The sequence below is a fragment of the Artemia sp. Qi Xiang Cuo genome, chromosome 1, assembly GCF_049724085.1.
Source record: "Artemia sp. Qi Xiang Cuo chromosome 1, ASM4972408v1, whole genome shotgun sequence".
In the NCBI taxonomy this organism is placed as follows: domain Eukaryota; kingdom Metazoa; phylum Arthropoda; class Branchiopoda; order Anostraca; family Artemiidae; genus Artemia; species Artemia sp. Qi Xiang Cuo.
In genome coordinates, this window is record NC_142794.1 from 69,400,542 (window position 1) to 69,427,887 (window position 27,346).

General features: G+C 35.4%; 1 protein-coding gene across 2 annotated transcripts in view; it reads left to right on the forward strand.

Moving 5' to 3' along the window:
- mol (dual oxidase maturation factor 1 mol) overlaps window positions 1–27,346 on the forward strand; it is a 94,223-nt gene that overhangs the window by 45,589 nt on the left and 21,288 nt on the right. Inside the window, exons 3-5 of one of the 2 annotated variants that reach the window (XM_089086544.1) lie at window positions 11,069–11,203; window positions 18,015–18,231; window positions 24,076–24,287. In XM_089086544.1, coding sequence (XP_088942670.1) covers window positions 11,069–11,203; window positions 18,015–18,231; window positions 24,076–24,287 — 564 coding nt within the window. The remainder of the gene's footprint in view (window positions 1–11,068; window positions 11,204–18,014; window positions 18,232–24,075; window positions 24,288–27,346) is intronic. The other variant, XM_089086553.1, reaches the window with a different exon arrangement.

The following is a 27,346-nucleotide window of genomic DNA, read 5'->3' on the forward strand; positions in this document are numbered from 1 at the left end:
AACACAATTATACACTGCTCTGTAGGTACGCGACTTGTTTCTTTTCTTCTTTTTTTAGGCTCCTAAATACTGAACAAACATAAATAATATGAACATCATTGCATCAAGCCGTAATTGGTAAAAAAAAAAAAAAACCCAAACAATCAAAAGTGAATTAAAAAAGATATACAGTAGATAATCATATTAAATAGTTGTTTTTTTTTTATGAAAGTACTAAAAAACCTTTGGCTTAAAGAGCGAGGTATTGACTAGGGGGTGAACCCAATCATATATGTAATATTTTGTGTTCGTTTAAAGTTTTGATGTTGCTGCTGTTGCAGTTGAAATACTTGTTTTTTATATTTAATTTCTGATCTTTTTTTAAATAATGCTGGGAAGTCCGGCGTCCCCTTCATAGCAATGTCCCCTCCCCCATGAAAACTTCCTTCATGGAAAGATCCTCCCCAAGAAACGCCGACCCCCCCCCCCCCCACTACCAGCAAAAATCTCCCTGAAAACGTCTGTATACTTCCCAATAACCAATACTATATGTTAACATTGGGTAAAGTTCATAACTTTCAGCCCTCCCCCCGGGAACTTCGGAGGATTAAGTCATCCTAAAAGACATACTTACTGATACGTTGAATTCGATGGTGTGATTTTCATTAAAGTTCTATGACTTTTAGGGGGTGTTTCCCCCTTTTTTCGAAAATCAGCCAAATTTTCTCAGGCGCAGAACTTTTGAGGGGTAGGATTAAAATTGACAAAACTTATATATTTGAAATCAGCATTGAAATCTGATTCTTTTGATGTATCTATTTGTATCAAAATACCGTTTTCTAGAGTTTCTGTTACCATTGAGCCGGGTCGCTCCTTACTTACAGTTCGTTACCACGAACTGTTTGATATATCAGCAGAGAACGATGTTGAAATTTAAAGACGCGTATTAATTACCCTTAATATGAGTGAGAATCCACGACCTCACCCTTAATTTGCACTCGAAAACTCTTTTTAATAACTTGCAGAAGGTACACGGCTCAGCAACATGCCATTTGTGGAGAATTGTTGATGCCATTGTTGTGTTGCGGAACAACAACTATTGCTTTTGCAGCTGTCTTTTTTTTCTCGTGATCATCGGTCTTTAGCTCCGAAGTGGTAAGAGATATAAACTAGAAATTTTCCCTTGGTATGGGAATCATGAAATGGCGCAGAAACGTTCCAGCGAAGTTTGGAAAATTTACATTAGTTTACCAAAAATAGTTTTTTTTTTTCCGCAGGTTGTACATGATGTCAAGACAAAACTATCTTAGCTGAGAAAGTAAAGTTGTTCAGAAAATTTGTATGTCTTGCTCCTGTAGAACATTAAATATATCTCTCCTAGAACGAAGAACAAAATCTCGTATCTCTTCTAGATTTCTTGGAGATAATTCTGGAAAAGTTGATCTCGAATGCCAAATTCCGATCTTTCGATTGTTTTCTGAAATTTTTGATTTGATGCCTATTCTTTTTTTGATTGAGCAATACTATGAAAGTTAAGTAAGATGACATGGACTAATATAAAAATCTGCTTCGCTCACTTAGAAATAATTTATAAACTGGCCATCACGCACCACATTTTTGTATATCCTCGAAGTAACTTTCTTTCTATATATGGTAGAATTTTTTTCCCAATGCAGATCGACAGATCTCGATCTTTCAAGAACTGGAACTGGCATTGGTTTTCCAGAGATTAAATTCCTTCTATTACTTTTTTTTGAAGTTTTGACCATGCAAATTCCCTCTCTCTTATTTGCTTGGGAATATACCGGAAATCAGAATCTCAAAACATTAAAGTTCCATTTCCCCCCAAAAACTTCGATTTCGATGTTTATTATATTTTAGACTTTAAATACCATGAAAAGTAACCAAAAAGATGTGCACTTTTCTATATTCGAAAATGAACTGTACACTAAGAAATAATTTCTAAAATTGTCATTGTGCATAGGTTTCCTTTACATCCTAAGGTAACTTATTTTCCGGAAAAGGTAGACTTTTTTTCTCAATGTAGATAAACAGATCTTTATCTTCTCTGACATTGGTCTTCTGGAAATAAAGTTCCTTCTGTGAATTTCTATTTTGATGTTGGGATTGCAAATTCCCAATATTTTGTCGAAGCAAATTGCCCTAGCTTTGGGGCTTAACTTTTTGGAAATCTAATAGCTTTAGACACTGATTAATTTAAAAAAACTTTGTCCATAAAACAAGTTTTTCAAAGAAAAGTAAAGAGCTCCATGAAAGAGCAAAAAGCCAAGAAAAAGAGCAAAAAAGAATGAGCAAAGAAAAAGCCAAGAAAAGAGCTCCATGAAAGAGCAAAAAGAGCCAAGAAAGAGCAAAAATAAATCTTCCAAACATAAAACTACCACAAATCACTATCTATAAATAAATGAAACTCAACTCGAACTGAAATTACATTAAATGGCCGAGTCAAACTCAAAATGAGCTAAAATTAATATGAGTAGGGCTGATGACCCCCATGCATTCTCAACACCATAACAAAATTTGCGCTTTACTGAAAAAAAAAAAAACAAAAAAAAAACAGCATCAAAACAAATGACCGTGGATTGTCAGTTTACTTGGCATATACTAATATTTCTTCCTTAAAGTTTTGATATTTTTTTATTTATGAAAGTAAGAAAAGTGAAAACATTTTTAACGTATTTTATTTTCAGTAAAACGCAAATTGTGTTCTGGTGTTGAGAAGACATGAGGGTTATCAGCCCTACTCGTGTCAATTTTTGCTCGTTTTGAGTTTGACTCGGCCATTTAATGTAATTTCAGTTCGAGTTGAGTTTCGTTGATTTATGGATAGTGATTTATGGTAGTTTTGCACTCGGAAGATTATTTGACTTTATTTTTGCTTATTCTTGGCTTTGTATAGCTCTTCATTTTTCTTTGAAAAATTCGTTTTAAGAAGAAAGTTTTTTTAATTAATTTCTGTTCGTGTTTTCTTGACATAGTCTTATTCACGGAAAAAATAATATTATATATCTTTTCAGTTTTTTTCTATAAGAATCCATAGTATGGGTTTCTATTTGTATGTTGGAGAAACTTTTTCAACAATTGTTAATCCAGTTACAAACAGCATTTTTTATTTTATAGCTTCTGAAGTTGACCTGAAAAATAAAACTTACTATCAACCCCAAAATAATCTATCTATGTTCTTTGACAACCTGGATACACTTACACTCTTTATATTTGTTTAAATTGTAAAGAGCAGAAGTAGGGATAGTAGTATCTCCGATCCTTTCAGCTTAATATCCCCAGTCGTTCTTGATATATTGCTGAGGTTTCTTATTGGCAGCCATAAACACACTGCCTTTTGATTTAATATTAAAGCAACATTTAGTTTTAAAACATAATGGGCCAATTGGATAATTGTAGGGGGTTGACATGCCTAATATTCCTAAAGACATAGTTGCTGGACCGTTCTACTATGGTGAAAAAAAGCTGTGTCAAAATGTTGACTGGATACGTTTGGAAAATGAAAGGGCTTGGCAGAAGGGCTGCTTGTCCTCCAATCTCTTGTTACTCTTAAAAAAGGGCACCAGAACTTTTAATTTTGGACTGAATTAGCTGCTTTAAAAGTTTCAATGATATTTCTAGCTATTAAAGAGTGGTGCTGCTTATGATATTGCTTATTTACCGCTTTGAAAGCCTGCATGCATAAATTTTTTCCCTTTAATTGAAACTCCCAAACCTTCCCTTATACCTTTAGCGTCATTAATTACACTAACTGTAGCGGTATTGTTAATAGTATACATATAGTGCCCTCTGGCTAGTTCAAAATCTTCCAAAACTTACCATTAAAGGTCTAAATTAATAATATAAGTTGCTCTTCAGATATTGCTTTGTCACCTTTTTGAGTCCACATGCTCATAGTTTTTTTTTTCTATTTAGTTCAACATCCGCCTAAATATTCCTTAAAAGTTTCACCTTAATACCCTTTAGCTTGCGCAGTAGCAATAAATGTAGCAGCATTAGTAGCAGTATGCGCATAGCACCTTTGGTTTCTTCAACACACGTTAAAAGCTTCAGCTTAATATACACCATCAACAATTCCTGAAGCATTTCTGTTGCGTCCGCTTGACAACCTGTGTTGGCATAGTGTGTATCGATTTTGTTTCATACAGTTTCTATATATCCAAAATTTTCGCCTTAATATCATTGGTTTTAATAGCAGTAGTAGTAGCTTTAGAATTAATTGTAATAGCCTAAACTTTAGTGGCAGTAGTAGCAATAGAAGAAGTAATAATTGTAGCAGTAATAAAAAAGAACTAGCATCTAAATGTAAAACGCGCATGCAAGTTATTCGGGCATCCCTCAAAACCAGCCCTTTTAGCTTCAACTTCACACACCAAACTGTTCGTTAGATATTGCAGTTATGCGCCTTTAAGAGCCCGAATGTAGAGGATCTCTTGCCGTTCAGTTCATCGTGTTCCCACAAATTCTATTGAGATTTTCACTATCATACTCTTTGGCATAGTTGAAATAGTGGTCACAGTAGTAGTATTAATATTATTAGTAATAGTATTGAATAGCGGTAGTACTGCTAGCAGCAGTAGTATTAACCTATTGTTTTTTGGTTAGCTGAACATTCCTCTCATCAAGTCCTGGAAGTTTCAACTTAATACGATTAGCCATTGCTATGGCATTTTTGATATGTCCTTTTGATAACCTGTATGTTCAATACTTCTAGAAATTTTCAGTTCAATGCTCTCAGCCCTACAAGTAGTTGCAATAGAAATAGTAGTAGTAAATATAGCACTAACAGTAGAATTAGCAGTAGTGTGAGCATATTGCCTTATGGTGAGATGATCTTCCTCTTTAAGTATTCTCTGAAAGTTTCAACTTAATACCCAAATCAATTCTTGAGATACGCTATTTTGACAATGTGCATGTACATAGCGTCTTTTGATTTAGTTCAAGTTTCCCCTTAATACTGTAAATGGTGTAGTATGGTAGTAGTAGTGGTGCTAGTTGTATTAATATTGATAGTATGCAAATATTGCCTTTTTGATCATCTCCCTTATCATTTTCTGAGTTTTCCAAATTAATATACTCAGTTGTTCCTGTGTTGTACCCTTTTGACAATCCGTATACACATAACGTGTTTTCGTTTAGTTCAACACTTCCCTCAACATTCTCCAAAAGGCTAACCTGAATGCCCTTCATCTTCTTGGAAAGTAAAGTTCAAACATGCATACCTTTCTCAATAACATATACTATGTGTAAACAATGAACGAATTGCCTAACTTACAGCCCTTGTTCTGAGAACTGTGGGGAGGTTGACATCCCCAATACTGGACCTTTCAACAATGCTGAACAAAATAGTTCTCTTAAAATTTCGATCGAATATTTTTTGGGAAATGATAGGCTTGGGGGGGGGATGGGTTAGCGTCCCTCCGTTCACTTTTGACTCTTAAAAAGGGCACTAAAACTTCCGACTTTCAATCAAACGAGCTTCATCGGAATCAAAGTTTATAAACTATCGTTTCATAAAAACCTTATATGCCCTGGGCGTAACTTACGATCCTTGCCCATCGGCTCTAGGGTATTGTGTCCACCCTAAAGGCATTGTTATATGACTTTTGGACTATTGGTAACAAAATGGCTATCTCACAATTTCAATTAAATGTGTTTTTGGGAAAAGAGGATTTCATGGAGGGGGGTTAGTTGCTCTCCATCATGTTTGACTTTTAAAAGAGAATTAGAACTATACATTTCAAATCCAATGAGCCTCTTCTAAAGTTCACACGACCACCCCTTCCGCTAAAACCTTATGTGACCCTGCAGCATAGCTTACAACCCTTACCCCCAGACTCTGGGGGATTCTGTCCACCCCAAAGGCCTTATCAAATTGGACTATTTTTGAACAAATGACTACCTTAAAATTTTTATCGGATGCATTTGTGGAAAATAAAACGTAGGGGGGGGGGCTGCCCTCGATCATTGCCTCTTAAAAAGGGAACTAAAACATCTGATTACCAATCAAATGAGCCCCTCCGGATTTTATACGACCACCCTCATAAAAAACCTCATATTCCCTCTAAGAACAACTTATAACCCTTGCCCTGAGGGCTCTGGGGGGGGAGGCCATTCTCAAAGACATAATATCCAGACCTTTCAACTACACTGAACAAAATGGCTACCTCAAAAATGTTTGATTAAATGTGTTTGTGAATTGATAAGCGTGGGGGTGGCGCTTGTTGCCCTCCAATAACTTTGACTATCAAAAGGCCCTTTCAATTTCCAATCGAATGAGCCTTTTTTGAAGTTTCTACGACAACAAATGGCCGGCTCAAAATTTCTATCAGATGCATTTTGGGAAAATACGACGTGTGCGTGTGTGTGTGTGGGGGGGGGGGTATCCGCCCTCCGACCACTTTGAATCTTGAAAAGTGTCCAGTAAGTCCTTCCGGATTTTATACGACTACCCTTTCCATAAAAACATTATATGCCCCCAGGGCATAACTTACAACCCTTGCTCCGAGAGCGGCGGGGGGGGTGTCATCCTCAGAGACATAATTTCCGGACCTTTTAACTACGCTGAACAAAATGGCTATCTCAATATGTTGATTAAATTTGTTTGGGGAAATGGTGGGTGTGTGAGGGTGGGGGGGGGGTTAGTTCCCATCCAATTGCTTTTAACTATTAAAAGGGCCCCTTCAATTTCCAACCGAATGAGCCCCCTCCGAAGTTTATACGATCACCCTTTCTGTATAAACCTTATATGCCCCAGGGCATAACTTACAACACTTGCCCTGAGGGCTGTGGGGAGAGGGGTTTTCATCCTCAAAGACATAATTTTTGGGCTTTTCAACTATGTTGAACAAAATGGCTTCTCAAAATTTCGATTGGATTTGTTTGGGGAAATAGTGGGCATGGGAGCAGGGACGTCATTTGGGGGGCAATGGGGGTAGTTGTCTCCCAATAATGTGTAGAAAAATTATTATAAATCCCATGCCCCTTGACTATCCGGATATGGACCCCTCTTACCTCCCCCCCCCCCAATAAAAATGCTTGAGATTCGCCCCTGCGTGGGTGGGGTATTAGTTGCCTTCCAATCACTTTCGACTATTAAAATGCGCACTAGCCCTTTCAATTTGCAGTAAAACGAACCCTTTTCGAAGTTTTTACGACAACTCCTTCGATACGAAGTGCCCTGGTCTACCCCCCCCCCCCCCCAAAAAAAATAAATAATACGTTGTGCCCACATCGCTCTTTACGAATCCAATGAGCCCCCTCCGAAGCTTATACGACCACCCTTTCTATATAAGCCTTATATGCCCCCAGAGCATAACTTACAACCCTTGCCCTCAGGGCTAGGGGGGGGAGGTTTTTCATACTTAAATACATAATTTCCGGATCTTTAATTATGTTGAACAAAATGGCTATCTCAAAATTTAGATAGGAGGTGTTTGGGGAAATGGTGTCATCCTCTAAGACATAATCTCCGGACTTTTCAATTACGTTGAACAAAATGGCTATCTCAAAATTTTGATTGACTATGTTTGGGGAAGTGGTGGTTAGGTGGGAAGGGGGGTAGTTGCCTTCCAATCACTTTCGAGTGTTAAAAAGGGCACTAGCCCTTTCAATTTTCAATCGAATGAGCTCTTTTCGAAGTTTCTAAGACAACAAATGTCCATCTCAAAATTTCTAATCACATGCATTTCGGGAAAATATGAGGTGTGGGGGGGATCCACCCTCTGATCACTCTTAATATTAAAAAGGACTCTAGAACTTCTGATTACCAATCCAATGATTCCCCGCGAAAGTTTGTACGATCACCATTCCTATATATACCTCATACGCCCTCAGGGCATAACTTACAACTCATGCCCTGGGGGTTTTGTGTGTGTGTGGGTGGGCTGTTATCTTTATATACATAATCTCCGGGCCTTTCAATTACGTTGAACAAAATGGATATCTCAGAATTTTGATTGAATGTGTTTGGGGGAATGGTGGACGTGGTAAGGGGATTAGTTGCCCTCCAATCATTTTCGACCATTAAAAAGGACACTAGCCCTTTCAATTTCCAATCGAATGAGCTCTTTTCGAAGTTTCTAAGACAATGAATGGCCACCTTAAAATTTCTATCAGATCCATTTCGGGAAAATACGAGGTGTTGGGGGGGGGGAACCACCCTCGGATCACTGAATCTTAAAAATGTGATAGAACTTCTGATTACCAATCCAATGAGCCCATCCGAAGTTTTTATGATCACCCTTTCTATATATACCTTATATACCCCCAGGGCATAACCTCTAACACTTGTCCTGAGGGTTGTGGGGGAGGGGGGAGGGTGTCATTCTCAAAAACATAATTTCCGGACCTTTCAATTACGTTGGACAAAATGGCTATCTCAAAATTTTCATTGGACGTTTTTGGGGGAAATGATGGGCATGGGAGGTGGTTTAATTGCCCTCCAATCACTTTCGACTATTAAAAAGGGCACTAGTCCTTTCAATTTCCAATGAAATTAGCCCTTTTTGAAGTTTCTACGACAACTCCTTCAATACGAAGTGCCCTGGTCTAAAATAAAAAAAATAAAAAAGTAAATAGATAATACAGTGTGCCACGTCGTTCTTTGCTTAGTGCTATTGCGCTGCCTATGATAGAAATTCATATTATCTCTACGACAACCTAAGCAAGATTTCCTCGTAGATTTTTTAGAAGCAATGCCAGATATTCTTATCTCGACACAGAAGTTCTGATTTTTTTTTTTTTTTTCAAGAATTTTGATTAAATATTAATTGTATTTTAGACGTTTAATCTCATGAAACGTGAGCAAGAAGAATTGCCTTCTTTTATATCCGAAGATGAACCGTACAATAAGAAATAAAAGTTTACACAATGAACCGTTTCACGGAGGCTCATTAACCATAGTACATAGTATAGAGTCTTAGAGCAGGCATAAAACAGAAACGATGTGCATACAGAGTTTGGTGATTTCTTCGTATACGCAAAACTTATTTTAAAAGTTGTGTAGTCACAAGTCGGCCTTACTGATAGTAATTTATAATAATCACAACGTATCTTTAAACGTGATACAGTAAATTCAATACCCATGAGAAATAGTTGCCTGTGCGGCCTCACAACTGTGACCCATGAGTTACAGTTGCCGTAACACTCTACAGGGCCTAGGTATCAAAGGTCTAGTTGTTTTCAAAGCGCAGTTTTAAGAGAAAAATTATTTTCAATATTTGACCTTAATTGCTTTGAACATGATTAGAAAGCGCTTTTCGGATGACTTAAACTGATACATCATAGCAAGAATAAATCATTTACTTTCCTTTTGTTAATTTGTTTTAGATTTGCAAGTATATTTGTAACTCCTTAATTGAAAAATGTTCTCTTTTCATTAAAAATTGCAGATAAATGTCGGAAATATCCAACATGAGATTGTTACATTCGAATGCACTAAATAGGCCCGTTTTTTAGCACTAAGATCTTACATCTTTCTGCAAAGATTATCGTTTTTCAACTCATCTTTGTTCTAAGATCTTACAGCTCGCTGATGTTGGCAAAATACGTGAAAGACGCCATCTTTCTGCCATATAGAAAAATGATGAGGGAACTTTGATGATCTACTCATCATTGTTCTCAGACCACTGATCAGAGCAGAATGATGAAAGAAGTTTGCACAAAAACGACCAAAGATGTAAGATCTTTGGTCAAAGATTTTACTTTTTAGTGTTTTCTTACAAAAGATGTAAGATCTTAGCACATTGATGAGTGAAATAACAGGCCTAATGCGGCTTTAGTATGCAACGACATTGCTGTGAAATGCAATTCATTGCGTTTGGGAAATGTCCCTGGGAGCTGAGTCATGTGGTAAGTGAATTTGTGCATCGAAAGATTCCTAAATAGCAACATAGGTGTACTTTCGTATATTAGCTCAAATAATTCTCAAACAGTAAGATAGTTCAATTGTCTATATTGTGATGCTGTATGTTTTGCCTAGCCACACTCAAATTCTGAACCAGCGGAATAGAGTTGGAAAAAACCCTTGAGTAGGCACCACATCTACCATGACTTGATATGTTTCCATTTCTTTTTAACAATGCAGATATCTTTCAATCATATCCTTAAAACTGAGAGAGAATGGGGCCCTTTTAACCATTTACAGGCCCTTCCTTTTGGTAGTAGTTTTAAAAAAGAACTACAGTACCATCTATCAAAAAGAAAGTAGACAAGCGAATTGTCCTTTTAGATGTCTCTTTGATAAATAGTTCGGATTCCAGAAGTACTTTCGAAATAAGAACAGAAGCACCATATCCAAGTGCATTGGAAAGTAAAATAGACACAAATTTTCATGTAGGGGGTGGTCTAAACAAATTAAAAACTATATTTATCCAAGCTTTGGAACAATTCGTCTACTTTCCAGTGAATAATATATAATTTTCGAACTTAGGGGTGCTATGCTCGTCCAAAGTTCCCGGAAGGGACGTTTCTTAATGGGCGGGGGAAGGATAATTCTGCACTATTTCAATGATTCGATCTGAATCAGGGTTGCTGGTCTATGGCTCCATGCAACTAGTCATTATAATTACACAATGCCTAGTTCAACTACTGAGGTACAATGCTTTTCCATATTCATATGGGTATATTTGTTTTTTCATGCTTTCGTACTTGTTTTGTTGCTGCTTTTATGCTTGTGCATTTGTACTTAAGGAATTCTCCGCCATTGGCCATGTGGCAACACAAAAAAGGTGGATCACTATAGTTCTACCCGGCGTTGGCTCGTTTTCAAGCCTCGGCTTGTTTTCTTTCTTTTGTTATTTGAAACTTTCTGAAAGACACTAGAGAATTTGGTTTTCATAAGAAATTCCAGCCAGAATTCCCGAAACGACGTCTTTTGGTCGTTTCTGCTTTAAGATGTTAAATGTCTTCTGTCAAATTGCTGTTCTTTCGTGAGGAAAAACTGAAGAAAGAATAATCTCATTTTTCAGATTTATCGCTGTTTTTTTTTCTGTTTTTACTTTTCTGCACCTTAATCTTGATGGCCCGTATTTATATAGTCGATTTTTGAGATTTTTTTTTTTTTAAGTTGGACTTTGTGGTTCCTCGTGGCACGTTGCAGAAAATTCAATTACAAGTTCTTATCGTTCTTTTTCAAACGAAAAAGTAATGGCAATAATGAATGTTCAAATTGGATTGGACCACGTCAACATCACATTAAGAAGTAAGGGGATTTCGCAAATTTTTTAGTGTAGAAATAAACGAAAAAGTATATTTTTCTAGGTAAGTCAAAAACGTATAAAGCAAGAAAACGTCTAATAAATTGGAAATTTTTTGTGCGAGCTCAAATATGTATTAAGATTTAATGTTGTGGGGAATTGGGGAAAGTCCATCAAAAAGTGTCTAACCGATGATAACACCTTTTAACCAGTGGTCTCAGTTTGGGGGAACATGTGTGCCCCTAGTTTATTTGCCACCCCTAAATTTTGAAAAATACCTTTCGGGTATACCCTTGGGGTATTTCCACTGAAAATGCCTTGTTTCGGTATTTTATGGGAAAAAAAGGAAAAAAACCCACAAATTTGCCCCTCTAGAATTAAAAAAAAACATCCCCCCTTCTCCTAAATTTTCATGAATGGATGCCTCTGCCTTTAACATGAAACATTATAAAATGCTACTAAGATTGAAACGAATTAAAAAAAAAACAAAAACGAAAACGAATAAATAAAAATGAAAACAAGAATTTTCCAAAGCTAATATTTTAATGTTCATAAACCGCTAGAATAAAAAGAGATTAAGTGATGTTGATATAGTCTCCAAAAGTAATAATTCTTAAATCATTTGTCATTTGGACCACGGCTTGAAGTTACTCATCATGATCATGGTAGATGTTTTTGGTGCATTAGCTCACCCCCATCATTTTCCTCCCCCTTTCCTCTTTTTTTTTACTTTGAATTTGTTTTGTATTAATTTTGTTTTAAATCAGTTTTATGCTCAACACTGCTACATTGAATTTTGCTTTTTATCTATGCTGCCTGTGTTTTAACTACTTTTCTAGTGTTTGCATGAGTTTTTGTTTTATATTGTTTCTGTCTTACTTGATATGGCCAAATGTAATTTTTTTGTCTTTTTAAATATTCTTTTACTGTTCCCTTTTGCTTTACTTAAAAATGTGATTTGGTTTGTTAGTGCTTATGACATTCAAATTGTTGACAATAGATGACAACACATGACAATAGTTGCTTCAATAGAAATTTGGGAATAAGAGTTCAGTTTTCTACAATTTATCTCAGTTAAACTTCACGTTTAATAAAAAAAAATATATATAAAATAAATAAGAAATCAAAAAACGAGGGTGATCTTCAGCCAGTTGAGAAGAGCGGAAGCCAAAAGACAAAGCAGATATTTCGGTAAGGATTTCCGCCAGACCGTCCTCAGTGCTCAGCTCAGAAAAAAGAGCATGAAAACACACGAACCTTTGGAAGTGAACTATAACAAGACGGTGTTTTTTCTGTCTTGTTATATTTCACTTCAAAATGTTAGTGTTTTATTTTTGTGTGTGTGTTAAGCACCGAGGACAGTTTGCTGGAGGTCCTTCCCAAAATATTGGCTTGCCTTTTCGCTTTCGTTTTTTTTTCAACTGGCTGAAAATCCCCATTGTTTCTTAGTTTGGTAATTATTTTTATTTTTTTTTATAAAAAGTAATATATAGCCAGTGTGGTCTTCGAACGTATTCACAATTGAAGCTCTTTTCCTATAGAATTGGGAACACATTCCTTTTCAATCGTATTCAATCCTTTTCAATTGGAACGGAACCTTGTAATTTTTTGTTTTTAACTTTGCTGAACCATGACTGAGACGCGATTATTAATCGTGTTCCCTCCTGTTCCCTGCGATTATTAATCGTGTTCCTTCCTATTCCCTTATGGTATTAGAAGTTTATGTAATTTGGCTTTTTCGTATTTTCTGTTTCAAAAAAAAGCGGGACTCAAGGTACTAAAAAAATCAAGTGTTGTGATATTTTGTGTCGTATTGATTTTACTGTAAATGGCGTTGAAGAGGCTGTTTTCTGGTTTTAGGACTTATTGTTTGTTGGGTTATTATTCTCGAAAAGAAGGACTATTTGACATTTTTTTGTCAATTCACGGCTTGTTTTTTTTTGGGGGGGATTTATTTTTTCAAGATCTAGTGGGGGGCAAAAAACCTAAGGTGCATGTCCCCCAATTGACACCACTGGTCTCACACCCCTGAGGACCAAGCCTCTGAGGAGCTCAATGTAATATTTTTTAATGTGGAAATTAACGTGTTTTTTTTTTAATTGTTTCTGTAAAAAAAAATTATCTCTGGTTTTCTTATGACCTTTTCTCCCAGTGTACCAAAATTTAATATTACTGCAACCAAGCAAGGTGGATCTTTTGTTTTCTTAGTTACCAATAGGCTCCAGATAATTACTGTATTCGTTGTCCTAATTAAATGAATTCAGAAACTGTTGTCCACAAACCCCTTGAGTAGTTCATAAGCACCTTTTAAGGGATATCCAAAAAATTGGTTCAAGTGAATCTTTGAGTGGTTTTCTCTTTTGCTTCCAATCGGTGTACCTACCACATTCAGTGTCATTGTGCTACGTTTAGTACTTAAACAAGAGACTACGGGAATGACAACGCTGCCTCCGATACTAGGAACAAATGCTATCAACTGACACCTTCATTTGCTTCTATATTGCTAAAAAAAAAAAAAACAGTTGGGGGATGATCGGAAGTGGTTATGTTGGATTCAATAGAATCAGTTCATTACATTTAACTATATAGCCTATTATTGTCCTCTTGCATGACTTAAAATAGATGTTATTGTATAAAATAGTAGTTGCATAGGTCAAAAGTATTTGTCTAATAACTATTAAATTTTTATATCATTCCTATTTAATACATTCATGAATATTTAAAAAATTTCAAAATAAGAAAATAGCCGTTATTTTCTGAGCTATTACTTGACCTACCTGTAGTTTATTACACGCGTATTACTTGTAGAGTATAGACGATTGTTAGTTTTTGGAGGTTGATGTCAAGTTTGTTTTAGAAATTTATCAGTTTGGGGAACCTACAATATAGTAAACAATCTAAAAATGGGGTTGTAGGAATGAATGAATGAATGTTTACGTCCGTCTTTTTTTACTTCCAATCAGTGTTATTATCTTCAGTATCTTTGTACTATGTCTTAGTGCTTTTCGTCCCCAAAAACGCGACTTGACAAGTGTGGGAGCCAGTACTTTGAACTGTCACCTTCATGGGTCTAAAAAATGTGCAAGGGGGAATTTCTTTTCAAGGGCCTGTCTACAACTTTCAGAGGACCTGATGGTTCAGACATGACTATACAGGATACATTAGAACCAGCCCCAAAGTTCATTACGTTCAATTGAATTATTGTCCAAGTATATGAAAAACTTCAGATAGTTTTGTATCAATTAATAGCTGGCAGAGCTCGAAAGTAATTATCTAATAACTGCTATTCATCATTTCGTTTCTATTTAAAATATTCATGGTCAAAACTTATAGCAAAAAATTGAACTATTGGTTGGCGGCTTAGGTTCACAATCAAACAGTTCGTGGTAGCGAACTGTAAGTAAGGAGCGACCCGGCTCAATAGTAACCAAAACTCCAAAAAACAAAATTTTGATGCCAATAGATTTGTAAAATAAATCAGATTTTTATGCTGATTTCAAATATATAAGTTTCATCAAGTTTAGTCTTACCCATTAAAAGTTATGCGCCTAAGAAAATTTGACTTATTTTTGAAAAAAGGAAGAAACTGCCCCTAAAAGTCATAGAACTTTAATGAAAATCACACCATCGAATTCAACATATCAGAGAACCCTACAATAGAAGTTTCAAGCTCCTATCTGCAAAAATGTGGAATTTTGTATTTTTTGTCAGAAGAAAGATCACGGATGCGTGTTTATTTGTTTGTTTGTTTGTTGTTGTTTTTTTTTTTTTATTTACCCAGGGGTGATCGTATAGATCAAGTAGTCCTAGAATATCGTGAGAGGGCTTATTTTAATGTAAATTAAACGTTCTAGTGCCCTTTTTTAGTGACCAAAAAAATTGGAGGGCAACTTGGCCCCCTCCCACGCTCATTTTTTTCCCGAAGTCACCCCATTAAAATTTTGAGATAGCCATTTTGTTCAGCAGAGTCGAAAATCTAATAAGTACGTCTTTTAGGATGACTTAATCCCCCACAGTTCCCAGGGGAAGAGCTGCAAGTTATGAACTTTGCCCATTGTTTACATATTGTATTGGTTATTGGGAAGTATACAGACATTTTCAGGAAGGATTTTTTTCTGGTGGTGGGGGGGGGAGGAGGGGGGCTGGAGGAGGGGTTACTCGGGAGAATCTTTCCGTGGAGGATGTTTCCTCGGGGTAAGGAACATTTCTATGAAGGGGGCGCCGGATTTCCCAGCATTATTTAAAAAACGATCAGAAACTAAATTTAAAAAAAAACAAGTTTTTTCAACTGAAAGTAAGAAGCAACATTAGAACTTAAAACGGACAGAAATTATTACGTATATGAGGGGGTTCACCCCCAATCAATACCTCGCATTTTACGCTACAGTTTTTTTTTAGTGCTTTAGTAGGTTGCATATGGTTGCATCAAGACATGGCTAATTGTAGACAGAGAAAAGCCAATGATTTTCCCAGGGGTGATCGTATCGATCCAGTAGTCCTAGAATATGATGAGAGGGCTCATTCGAACGGAAATTAAAAGTTCTAGTGCACTTTTTAAGTGACCAAATAAATTGGAGGGCAGCTTGGCCCCCTCTCACGCTAACTTTTTTCCCGAAGTCACCCAATCAAAGTTTTGAGATAGCCATTATGTTCAGCATAGTCGAAAATCTAATTAATATGTATTTGAAGATGACTTAATCCCCCACAGTTCCCGGGGGAAGGGCTGCAAGTTATAAACTTTGCCTATTGCTTACATATTGTATTGGTTATTGGGAAGTATACAGGTGTTTTCAGGAGAAATTTTTTCTAGTGGGGGGTCGGAGTAAGGGTTACGGGGGATGATCTTTCCATTGAGGATATTTCCTTGGGGAAAGGAACATTTCCATGAAGAAATGCCAGACAAGCCAGATTTCCCAGCATTATTAAAAAAGCGATCAGAAATTACATAAAAAAACAAGTTTTTTTCAACTGAAAATTAGGAGCAACATTAAAAAACGAACAGAAATGATTACTTATATGAGAGGGTTCGCCCCCTAGTCAATACCTCGCTCTTTACGCTAAAGTTTTTTAGTATTTTCAAAAGAGCTATCTATTATAATTAACCGGCCTTTGTGATTCAGGGGGTTGTGATTCGAACAAAATTAGAACTTTATTGTAAAGAGCGAGGTATTGACTATGGAGCGAACTCCCTAATATACGTAATAAAAACGTACGAATATATAAATTCGTTACGTAAGTTAATTCGTAAGTTACGTCAGAACAAAATTTCGAGAAAGCCAATTAGACAAAAAAAGGAAAATTAATATGCAAATTTTGTTTTAATTATTCATGTACGGTGAGCCAAAATCAAAACTGCATTAATTCAAAAACGTTCAGAAATTAAATAAAAAAAACAAGTTTTTTTTAACTGAAAGTAAGGAGCGACATTAAAACTTAAAACGAACAGAAATTATTCCGTATATGAAAGGGGCTGTCCCCTCCTCAACGCCTCGCTCTTTACGCTATTTTTTTTTTATTGTTTAAAAAAATAGAGTTGTGAGAAAGTCAAACGTTAGCGTAAAGAGTGAGGCGTTGAGGAGGGGACAGCCCCTTTCATATACGGAATAATTTCTGTTCGTTTTAAGTTTTAATGTCGCTCCTTACTTTCAGTTAAAAAACTTGTCTTTTTTAGTTAATATTTTGTAGAAATGGTTCAATAGAAAAGCTGGTTGTTTTAAGCCGCTGTTTCTTAGTCAAATTGTTCCCTTGCTTGTTTGGGCAACCTTCTTTAAAGATTCTTAAACAATAAAAAAAAAAACTCTTAAATAGGCCCCAAAAAAATTCGCAAAAAAGAAAAATACAGAAAAACGAAAAGGCTATGCACCTTAACGAGGCCGTATCAGGAGGAGGGATTAGGGGGTTTGAACCCCCCCACCCCCTCCGCCCCGATATTTTTGTCCGACTCGCATAAACATAACAAAAATGGATGTAGCCAAATTTTTTATGTGTTTTTTTGTAAACCCCCCCCCCGAAAAAAAATCCTGGATACGGCCCTGCACCCAACTGTTTATCTGGTCATTCGGAAACTGACAAATGGACTAGATCACACTTTTCTTATGATGCCCTGTTTAGCTTTTTTCCTACCAATTACTTGCTATCCGCGTTGCTTTTTCTATTTTTATTTCTTGCTTAAACTGGGGAAAAACTTGGCCTTGATACCCTAGATGCATCACATTTCTACGCAAGAAACTTACTGAGCAGTCTCGAAGAAACTACTTAACTTTTACTGAAGAACACGCCTATCTGCCCTGGGGTTGGGAATGTGGACCCGTGGGCCGTGACCTCGTACCCGAAATATTCCGTTTTTTAAATCGTGTCTTTTTTCACAGCTCAGCAGTTTTTTTAGGGGTGGTGGTGGCAAATATCCCGCCCCCCCCCGAAATAACTCTGTTTTTGTGCCCGCTGGAATGGTCAATAACTATCTTTATGTTGTTTCTCTTAGTATTCATCTTTTTTCTTTTTCTTATTGCTAAACCCCTTCCGCAGTTGTGTAAGCTATTTTTTGAATAGAACAACGGTCACACCAGTAGTTTTTGAAACTAAAAAATATACAACAATCCCATCAACCAAGCAAAAACTTTGACTTTTTAAGATGTCCTTCCGCTTTTCAAAGGTATTTGTGCGCGTTGTTGCCACTCCTTATCCAAAATAATGCCGTTATTGCCATGAAATCTAAAGATTATTTTTGATTGTTTTTCTATTTATCTATTGAGCGTAAAATAAAATAATGCTGGCTGTTTAATTTCTTCATTATGTGAAATATAAATATTTTTCAAGGTTACCAAAATGAAACCAACTCTGAAAAAATTAACTTTAACGAACGTTTTCATTGGATAAAGCCTGACCAACTAGCTGAAGAGTATCAAAAGGCATTGCACAGGGGCCTCCCGTATCCCATTTTGACCACTGCCGAATACCTAAGTGTAGATGAAGAAGGCTTCACATGGGGAAGAAACTACCGACAAGCTGGCTATTTCACATGTATCATGCTTTGGTATGTATCTAACACACATACACACGCACATATATAAACACACATATATATATATATATATATATATATATATATATATATATATATATATATATATATATATATATATATGCTTTACTGAGGATTTTATTTAGACGCAGGTATGGCAGAGCATTCCCCCCCCCCTAAAAAAAAAAGCCAGAAACATAATCCAACTTCAGGAAAAAGAAAAATAATGGTTCTACATCTGCTAGGTTTTTTATGCATAACTTTTCAAAATGAATTGTAAGCACATAATAGCTTACGTTTGCTTAATTTTCTTATTTTGATTCTATTTTTATGCAAAATCTATTTTGTAAAAAAAAATAACTCTGGAATGATAATAAATATTTCACTTTTCTTTTATATTAAAATATATTTCAGCTACTTTTCTTATTTCAAGGCTCAAGTGGGCCGGATCTCTAAGAGGGGGAAGCGATGGACAGGCACCAATATATACCTCTGGAAAGAATCAAAATGCATGCACTGCAAATTATGGTCAAACTGCCAATCATTATGAACGTTAAGTAAAGAATGACACTTCCAATAGTGACAAAAACTTAAAAATACTGTGATAAGTGGTGCAATTTTCATGATTTTCATTCCATCAAATTTAAAAGATACCGAAGAATCATGTTTGTTTGTTTGTCAAGGACCATCATGTGGAACCATCGAGTATTTAGTATTTAAGGAGAGCTCATAAAGGAAAATACGAGTTCTAGTGGCCTTGTCAAGTACTAATAGAGAGCTCACAATAACAAGGTGCCGTTTTCAGCCATGTTGTTGAAAAAATTTTGCTGAAATGCTATTGGACGAAAATTCCAAGATATATAACCGATTATAAAGAACCAAAAACTCTTGTCTAAAACATCACAATTTTCTGAGGACATATAGCCAGGGGGCATGAAGCTCATAGAAGTGGAATGTTAAAGGAAATAATTTGTAAGCTTCATTTAACAAATCTTTTCCCTTTGAGATTCTTTTATGTAGAACACCACGTAGTTGAACACCAGTTGGAGGGTGGTAGTCTGTGGAACTTCTTGTGGGTTTTTGGGAGTGGAGGGAGGGATTGAACCCTAAAAAATTAGATTGTAAGACCTAGATTTCGCATTTTGTTTTGTGAAATCTAGAGGGTAGAGAAATATACCCTGTAATAAACTTTCAGTTGAAGAAACATATCAGAGGCAACGCTATAGCGTAAGTTTATACGCTATAGCTTCATATAATAAAAAGCCATAAGACTTCATTGTTTTATTATTTCTTTTTCCCAGAGGCGCTTCATATGAAAGGAATGATCGCACAAACTTCGGAGGGGGCTTATTCGATTGGGGAAGCTCTAGTTCTTTTTTACAGTTAAAATTTAATAAGAGGGCAAATATATCCCCTCCCCCACGCCCTCTTTTCTCCAAAATGCATCCGATCAAAATTTTGAAATCTACATTTCAAGACCTACATACAATTTTGAAATTTTCAAAACCTACATACAATTCCCACCGCGGACAATTCCTCCGGACAATTCTCTTTTGCGGGCAATTGACCCACAGAAAAGTCTATCCTAGTAGAAAATTACCCCCCTATATATAGTCCAAATTATATATTTCCCATCTATTCTGTCACTTGTCATTGTTTTGTCTCACGCTAAGCCGAAAGAAACTAACGAAGAAACCGGTTTGTTTTACACAGCGTAAACTTGAGTGAGTGGCGTGTAATAGACTAGTACCAAAATTCCTTCACCCTACGAAAAAAACCCAACTCAAATCAAATTCTAAAATTTGGAAAGGCTTATTTTCCACGGGGGGGGGGGTATTTTCCATGGAAGTATCTTCCAGAGGACATTTTCCGGAGGGGGGTATTTTCCGTGGGGGTTATTTTCCGCAGGGGGGTATCTTCGAGGGGGGAGGGGTTATATATATATATATATATATATATATATATATATATATATATATATATATATATATATATATATACATATACATACATATATATATATATATATATATATATACTATATATATATATATATATATATATATATATATATATATATATATATATATATATATATATATATATATATTACTTGCTAAACATATCAATCAATAGCATTTTACATAGAAATGAAAATTAAACCTCAATTTACGAATATTTATCATCTAGAATTAGATGGAAGATGACAGTAAAAAACGAACCAGACAATATCTAACCAAATAGAACAAAATTTATATTGTAGGGTGTTTGGCTGACTCCCCTCTCCCCAAAAAACACACCAACTGATAGTTTCCCCTGTGAAAATGTATTCCTTCCGAAAAGTTCTTCTTGGGGAAAGCTACAACCCCTCTCCCCCCCCCACCCAAAAAAAAAGTTTACTCCACACATGTAAAACTGAGCAGCCGAAGTGAAAGTAAGACAAACGAATATGGAAAAGAAGGGAGTCTGGGAAATTCTACCTATATTCCAAAATACAGGTATAATATATGGTATAGAGTGTAGAACATCCTGTAGAATTTAATTTTACTATTCTGTTTCTTTTAGTTCTTTTCTGTGTTTTTACGTTTGTGTTTTAGAGTTTACATAGTAGAATAAAATAAAGGTGAAAGAAAATAATTTGCTTGCTTATTCGAAATAAGGAGTTCTTTCCATTTTAAATTTACTTGATTCTGACTTGAAGTTTAAGGACTAAGGCAGGGCCATATCCAGGATTTTTTCGGGGGTGTTTTATGCAAGGATTTTTTTTTCGAGGGGGGGGGTGTATACACAAAAAACCTCAAAAAACGCATACAAAATTTGTTTATGTCCATTTTTGTTACGTTCTTACGAGTCAGACAAACATTTCGTGAGGAGGGGGGGTCAAACCCCCTAAACCCCCCTGGATATGGCCTTGAACTAAGGACTGGTATCGTGAACGATATGTGTCGGTGCCAGATCAAGTTCACGGTAAGTAATTACTCGTACTTTGTAGTCACAGCCAGTACCTCTGTGCACTTCCATCATTTGGCAAGACATGTACAGTTGCCAGCAATTGCATATCTCCAAATTATTTTATTTATACTTTATCTTAACCTGCTATCCTCACTCAACCTCCAAAAACACGAAAAAAAGAATAAAAGAAATAAAATATAAGTGAATGCCATAGGATATTCTACACCACATGTTCTACCTATATTTTGGAATATCAGTAGAATATTCCAAAATCCCTTCTTTTCTTCATTCTTTTATTTGCGACACTCCCTTTGGCTGCTTAATCATGTGGGGGTAATTTTCTACTAGGATAGACTTTTCTGTGTTTTATGCAAGGAGGCACATATGGGGGGGGGGAGAATTATTTGGACAGTTTTTAAGTCAGAAAACAATTCTTACATCATAATATAAAGAATAATTGTAGGCTACCCAACACATTTTGCATGCAGACCCGCTATACTTTACCCCCCCCCCCCTAATGTGCAAATATATAGCCCAAATTTGTTTCTAAACTAACGAAGAAACCGGTTTGAATACACAAGTACCGAAATTTTTCGTGGAGAGAGAGCCGGATTTCCCGGTATTTTTTAAAAACGATCAGAAACTAAATTTAAAAAAAAAACAAGTTTATTCAACTGAAACTAAGGAGCGATATCAAAACTTAAAACGACCAGAAATGAATACGTATGTGAAAGGGGTTGCCTCCCCTCCTCAAGATCTCGCTTTTTACGCTAATTTTTTTTTTTAGAATTTTAAATAATTTTTTTTTGAATTCTAATAAAACGGCCATTGTTTTACAGGAATCGTTCTTGAAGAATTAGGACAAAAGTCAAAAATTTTGCGTAATCGCAAGGTCTTGTGGAAGGGGCAACTCCTCATATACGTAATAATTTCTGTTCGTTTTCACTTTTGATATTGCTCCTTACTTTCAGTTGAAAAAGCTTGTTTTTTTTTTAATTTAATTTCAGATCGTGTTTAAATAATAATGGAAAATCCTGATCTCTCTCCATGAAAAATTTCGGTACTTGTGTATTCTCAGCCTCCCTGGGAGACTGAAGATATGTCAGATATGCTAATTTTTGTAATATTAGGATCAAGAAATCAATTTTTTAAATTTTCTTTTGGTGCAAAATTGCTCATTTCAGTCCCCTGGGAAAATATGGGTGGATGTCCTTGGTTTGTAGCCTAGATCGCAAAAAAAAGGCAATTGATCTTTATTTTTCTCATTTTTATTTTTTTTTTCGCTTTTACGCGCCTAATAAATCGGTCGATATTATCTGCATTGTTTTTTAAATATATTTGGAATTTAATTAAAGAAAACTCTAGATGTTTGGATTTACAACGTATCTTGTGGATTAGTTGAGTAAATGCAATAAGTCATTCCGAAATTAATTTAGAGCTTAAATTATAACCTGAAAAGGTTTTTTCAAGCTGATTCCCTATTTCTAAGCCTTAAAGTTGCGTAGAAGACAGAAAGTATTAGCTTCAGACAAAATATGTTTTTCCTTAATTTTGATTTGAGTTGCCTTTTTTTCTTATTTTGTGTAATATTAGAAATTGATTTAGAAGTGTGTTTTTTTTATTTTCGATTCACTCTTTGCTAAGTTGCAGCTACTGTTGCGACCATAATAACAATATATCAAGTAATCTTCAAGCTTTAGGTGGTATAATAGAAACTTCCAATGCTGTATAATAGAAATCTCAAAACAAAAATATCAAATATAAGGAAAATAGTTCAGCCCACATGTTCCTACGACTAGCATTTAGGAATTTTTTTCTGCGTGTTTTTTTTACAATCGATTTTATTTTACAGAATAATTTTCTATAGTCCAGCGAATAGTGTCTTCTTTTTCGCAAAATTTATGTATTTTAGGTCTAGACTGAAAACATTCAAGCGGATTTTGTCTTTTTTCTGTAATATCACTCTCCTTGTAGATTTCTTTTTTAATTTAAATATTCTCTTCAGCATAATTTCCCATTTTTTAATATTAAAGATAAAAGCTACTTCACTACTTTCTGCTTTTTCTATAACTTCTGAAAGATCACCTTTAATATTAAAAAAAGAAAAAAAATATCCCGTTTAGGCAGAATGTTGTAGTAGCTGCCACTTTTCTTGATTTTCAAGCCAATATATTTCCCTTGCTGTTCAAGCCAAGGGACAGAAAGTTTCCTATATAGGGGTTTCGGACAAGGTGGTACTTATGGTGTACTTTTTGTTTTGATCTGACTCCTTTTTTAGGAGCTATGGGTTTTTATATTTCTTAACATTGGACGTGATCGTCTCTTACAAGGTTGCTAGCTACCACTGCAATCCGGATTACAAATTGGAACTGACGGAAGGGTTTATTATAAAACACTTGTGGGTGTTTTCGTAACGATATATTGGTTAACTACCCTCAGCCTAATAATGATTCTAAATATTCTATGAAAACAAGACTCAAAAGCCTACTTAAAATTTGCCTGTCTGCGGCTAAATATTATTATTCTGCCATCAAAAGCACATTTCTCTTTTTTTTCGGTGCAAAGTTAGTACACTTTATGTCTGACTGTATCCAGGGTCTTGAATATCCTTTTTCAAAACACTGCAAACTTTTTTGGCAAAAATATGCCAAATTCTCAGCTAAATTGTTAAAGATAATAATATTAGGACTTTCTCAGTTCTTTTGGATTATGACAAAAATACGTAAAATAAAAATCTAGATTTACCCCACCAAATGAAATAGTCCAGCCCACATGTTCCTACGACAAGCATTTAGGAATTTTTTTTTCTGCGTGTTTTTTTTTACAATCGATTTTATTTTACAGAATAATTGTCTATAGTCCAGCGAATAGTGTCTTCTTTTTCGCAAATTTTTTGTATTTTAGGTCTGGATTCGCATCCTGGTGTCTTATGAATATACTACTAATTGTTGTCCCTCGTTACGGTGCTTATGGAATGGTGTTTACCGGTGTTCAAATGGTAGTCGCAAATCTTGTGTACTATGTTTTACTCCCAAAATTTGACTTGGTTGTTCATATTGAAGAATCAACGTTAAATTTTTATCTTGGCTGGTGCTTTTGGCTGAACTTTTCTGCAGGTAAGTGTGGAAACCGCGTATTTTCAAATCAAAAAATTCCTTCGTATTTCCTTCTAGCATGTACGCTGGTGGTGGGGGTATTGCCCCTTCCCCTCTGAAATCCAGGGATGTTTACGATTTATGCCATAATGTCAAATGTGAATCTAACAAACTTTTCAGATCAAAAGCCAGGCTAAGATTAATGTCTTTCTGTTTCCCTCATACTCCCGGCTCACTAGGCTTGCATCTCCTTTTTCCTTAGTAATGGTGACTCAGATCCCCGTTTATTTTTCCTCTTGCGCGTATATTAAGGGGAGGCCTTTGGGCCCTCATCCCCTCGAAACCTCAAGATTACTACGGGTTACGAAATAATTTATTATTCTCCTTTATATAGTTTTTTCTATTTTGTAACGCTTTTTCTGAAGGCTCCAGCCTTGAAATAAGTTTCAGCACACATCCTACTTTCCATATCTCAAAGAACGAAAGGTCTTAAAAAGGGGGGAACAAATTTAAAAACTTAACAAAAATGGGTATAAAAAAATTTTTTTTGCGCTTGTTTTTGATTTTTTTTTGTGTACCCCCCCCCCCCCCGAAAAAAATATTTGAGTAAACCCCCTTCCGAAAAGAAATCCTAGATATGGTACGGCCTTGCAAATTTATAAAGACAGTGGAAAAACGAAGTGAATTAACATAGTGATATTGCTGACTTATATTACAATGTTTCTATGAAAATTGGTATAAAAACTGGTTTGAAACCATGTAAAACAATTATTTGAAAAATATTTTGAAAGGAAATGAATAATATAATTTCACCGATGGTGGTTTCAAAAATAAAATTTTAGTTTTTTTACACTTTATTATTAAAAAACGTAAAATCATAAACATTTTTTCGAAAAACGTACACAGATTTTTACAAAAATGTTAAAGAAATGTTATTTTTTTAATATGAATTTTTATTTTCGTTACTTTAGATTTTAATACTATTTTGTGTATTTGTTTTAAAACAGTCTTCTTCTTCTATTTAACAGCAGGCGGGCTTTTCAGTGTTATTGATTTATTCATTTTGCACTTCTTCTTTTTTGGTTGTTCGGAGACGCCAATAGATAGTCTCCACGTAATACCGGGCCCTGCAGTGGTTGAGGTGGGACTCGGGGTCCCGTACTACCAAGCAGAGATCAATACTGCTGTGTCACCACAGGGTTAATATTTTTATGTTTGTTTCATTATTATTGTCTACTTGAATAAGCCTTCTACCGTGTTTGTTTTTATTTCGTTATTTTATTTTGATTTTATTATTAATTTATTATGATTAATTAATGTAATTATTTTACTATTGTATTGTCGTCTGGTCAGGGGCGGATCCAGGATTTTTTTTAGGGGGCGGGGGGCAAAATAGGTTGATCCAATAAACTTGCGCTAGGAGCAAGTTTAATTAACGCAAACTTGCGTTATTTAAGTAAATTACACTACTGTAGACTACGTTAGGGGGGACGCCCCCCCCCCTCTCCCCTCCCCTCCCTCTGTATCCGCCACTGCGTTTGGTGTTATTGTCACTACTGATGTCATTACTGTTTTGAAAGGGGTGTTAATCCTGGAAAAGCATAGGTTTTCTTTTCACCGAAGCTCAGTGATGTCATTAACGGTTTTAACAACATACCATGAAAAAAAATAAAAAATACGAATTTACTTCCAGATTTTCGTGCGTACTTAATTATATCGAGCATTGATCTTTTCGAGTTTGTTGCCTTCACGGCTGAATGTTAGATAAAGCATAAAACCGGGCGTTGATCAATAACCGGGCGGTTGGATTCAATGACAAGAAAAATGAAATAAAAGAAATATAATAAAAAGAAGAATTGAAGCGAAATAGAAAAATAGACACATATTAAAGATATAGAGATAGTTAAAATCTGCAATTTACGTATTCATAAATTTCTATTAAGCAAAAACATTGAAAAAAATAGCGATAGATACAAATCTGCACGTTTCTTATCCATAAATGTATTAATTTGCAAAGGTATTAAAAATTTGCAGATTACCATGAATTACCATTAAGTAAAGGTATTACGAAACAATAAATAAAAATAGAAAATGTGGAGATAGAATGATCATTTTCTATTCCAATGAGGGAAAATGAGGACTGGAAATAAGGAATTGAATCGGATTAATAAGGATGCTAGGGACCTGAAAATGGGCCGGAAATCTTGTTTATCCTTGACCAGTTTGAATCAGTCCGTGGGCCAAGGGAAACCTAATATAAGACAAAATGTTGAAATTTTCTTTTTTTGGGTTAAAAACTTATATCCTTGATTCCTTGCGCTAAGAGGACCCCAATGCACAAGACAAAATAGAGAAAAAATTATAGCCACCTCCCTCCAAAATAAAGGCCAAAGATTTTCCAGATTTTCATGAGTATTTAATTATCGAGCATTGATCTTTCCAAGTTTGTTACCTTCACGAGTAGTTGTTAGACAAAGTAAAATCTGGGCGTTGATAGAAAATTTTTATTGAATAATAATAACAAGAATTAAACATATGTTTTATTCTTACAGTACCTTGAAGAGTTTTAATCTGGAAAAATCTTAGCAGGTGAGGGTGGTTTAAATCAGGTCGTATTCGCTATTCTTTTGATTTTTCGTATAAATTATTATCTTTCCATATAATTGGCCTATTTTTCATATTTTTGGAGTACTTCCTCAAAACGAGTTCGAGAGAGAATCTTCTATTGTTTTCTTATTTCCTGGTCTCATCTGAAGAGGTATTTTCGATTTACTTGAAGTGGATGAGAATGACGGAGATAGTTTCAGAAAAAATTGCAGTAATCTTTGGTCAAACACTACTTATCAATTGTGTTACCAAGCAACTCTACTGCTTTCGTACAGGGTTGCCACAAAGTGAAAAAACAAGCCCCAGCCTTTGAAAAACAAGCCAAAATACGCCCGTGCCTTTGAAAACTAATACTGCCATCATGGTCAGCTCATAAAGTTCAAAAATTGCCCAAATTTGTGTGGTTCACAACAATTTTCGGTGCTAAAGTCAAAAAAAAAAATTTGCGCGTATAAAATTGTTGTAAAATAAAG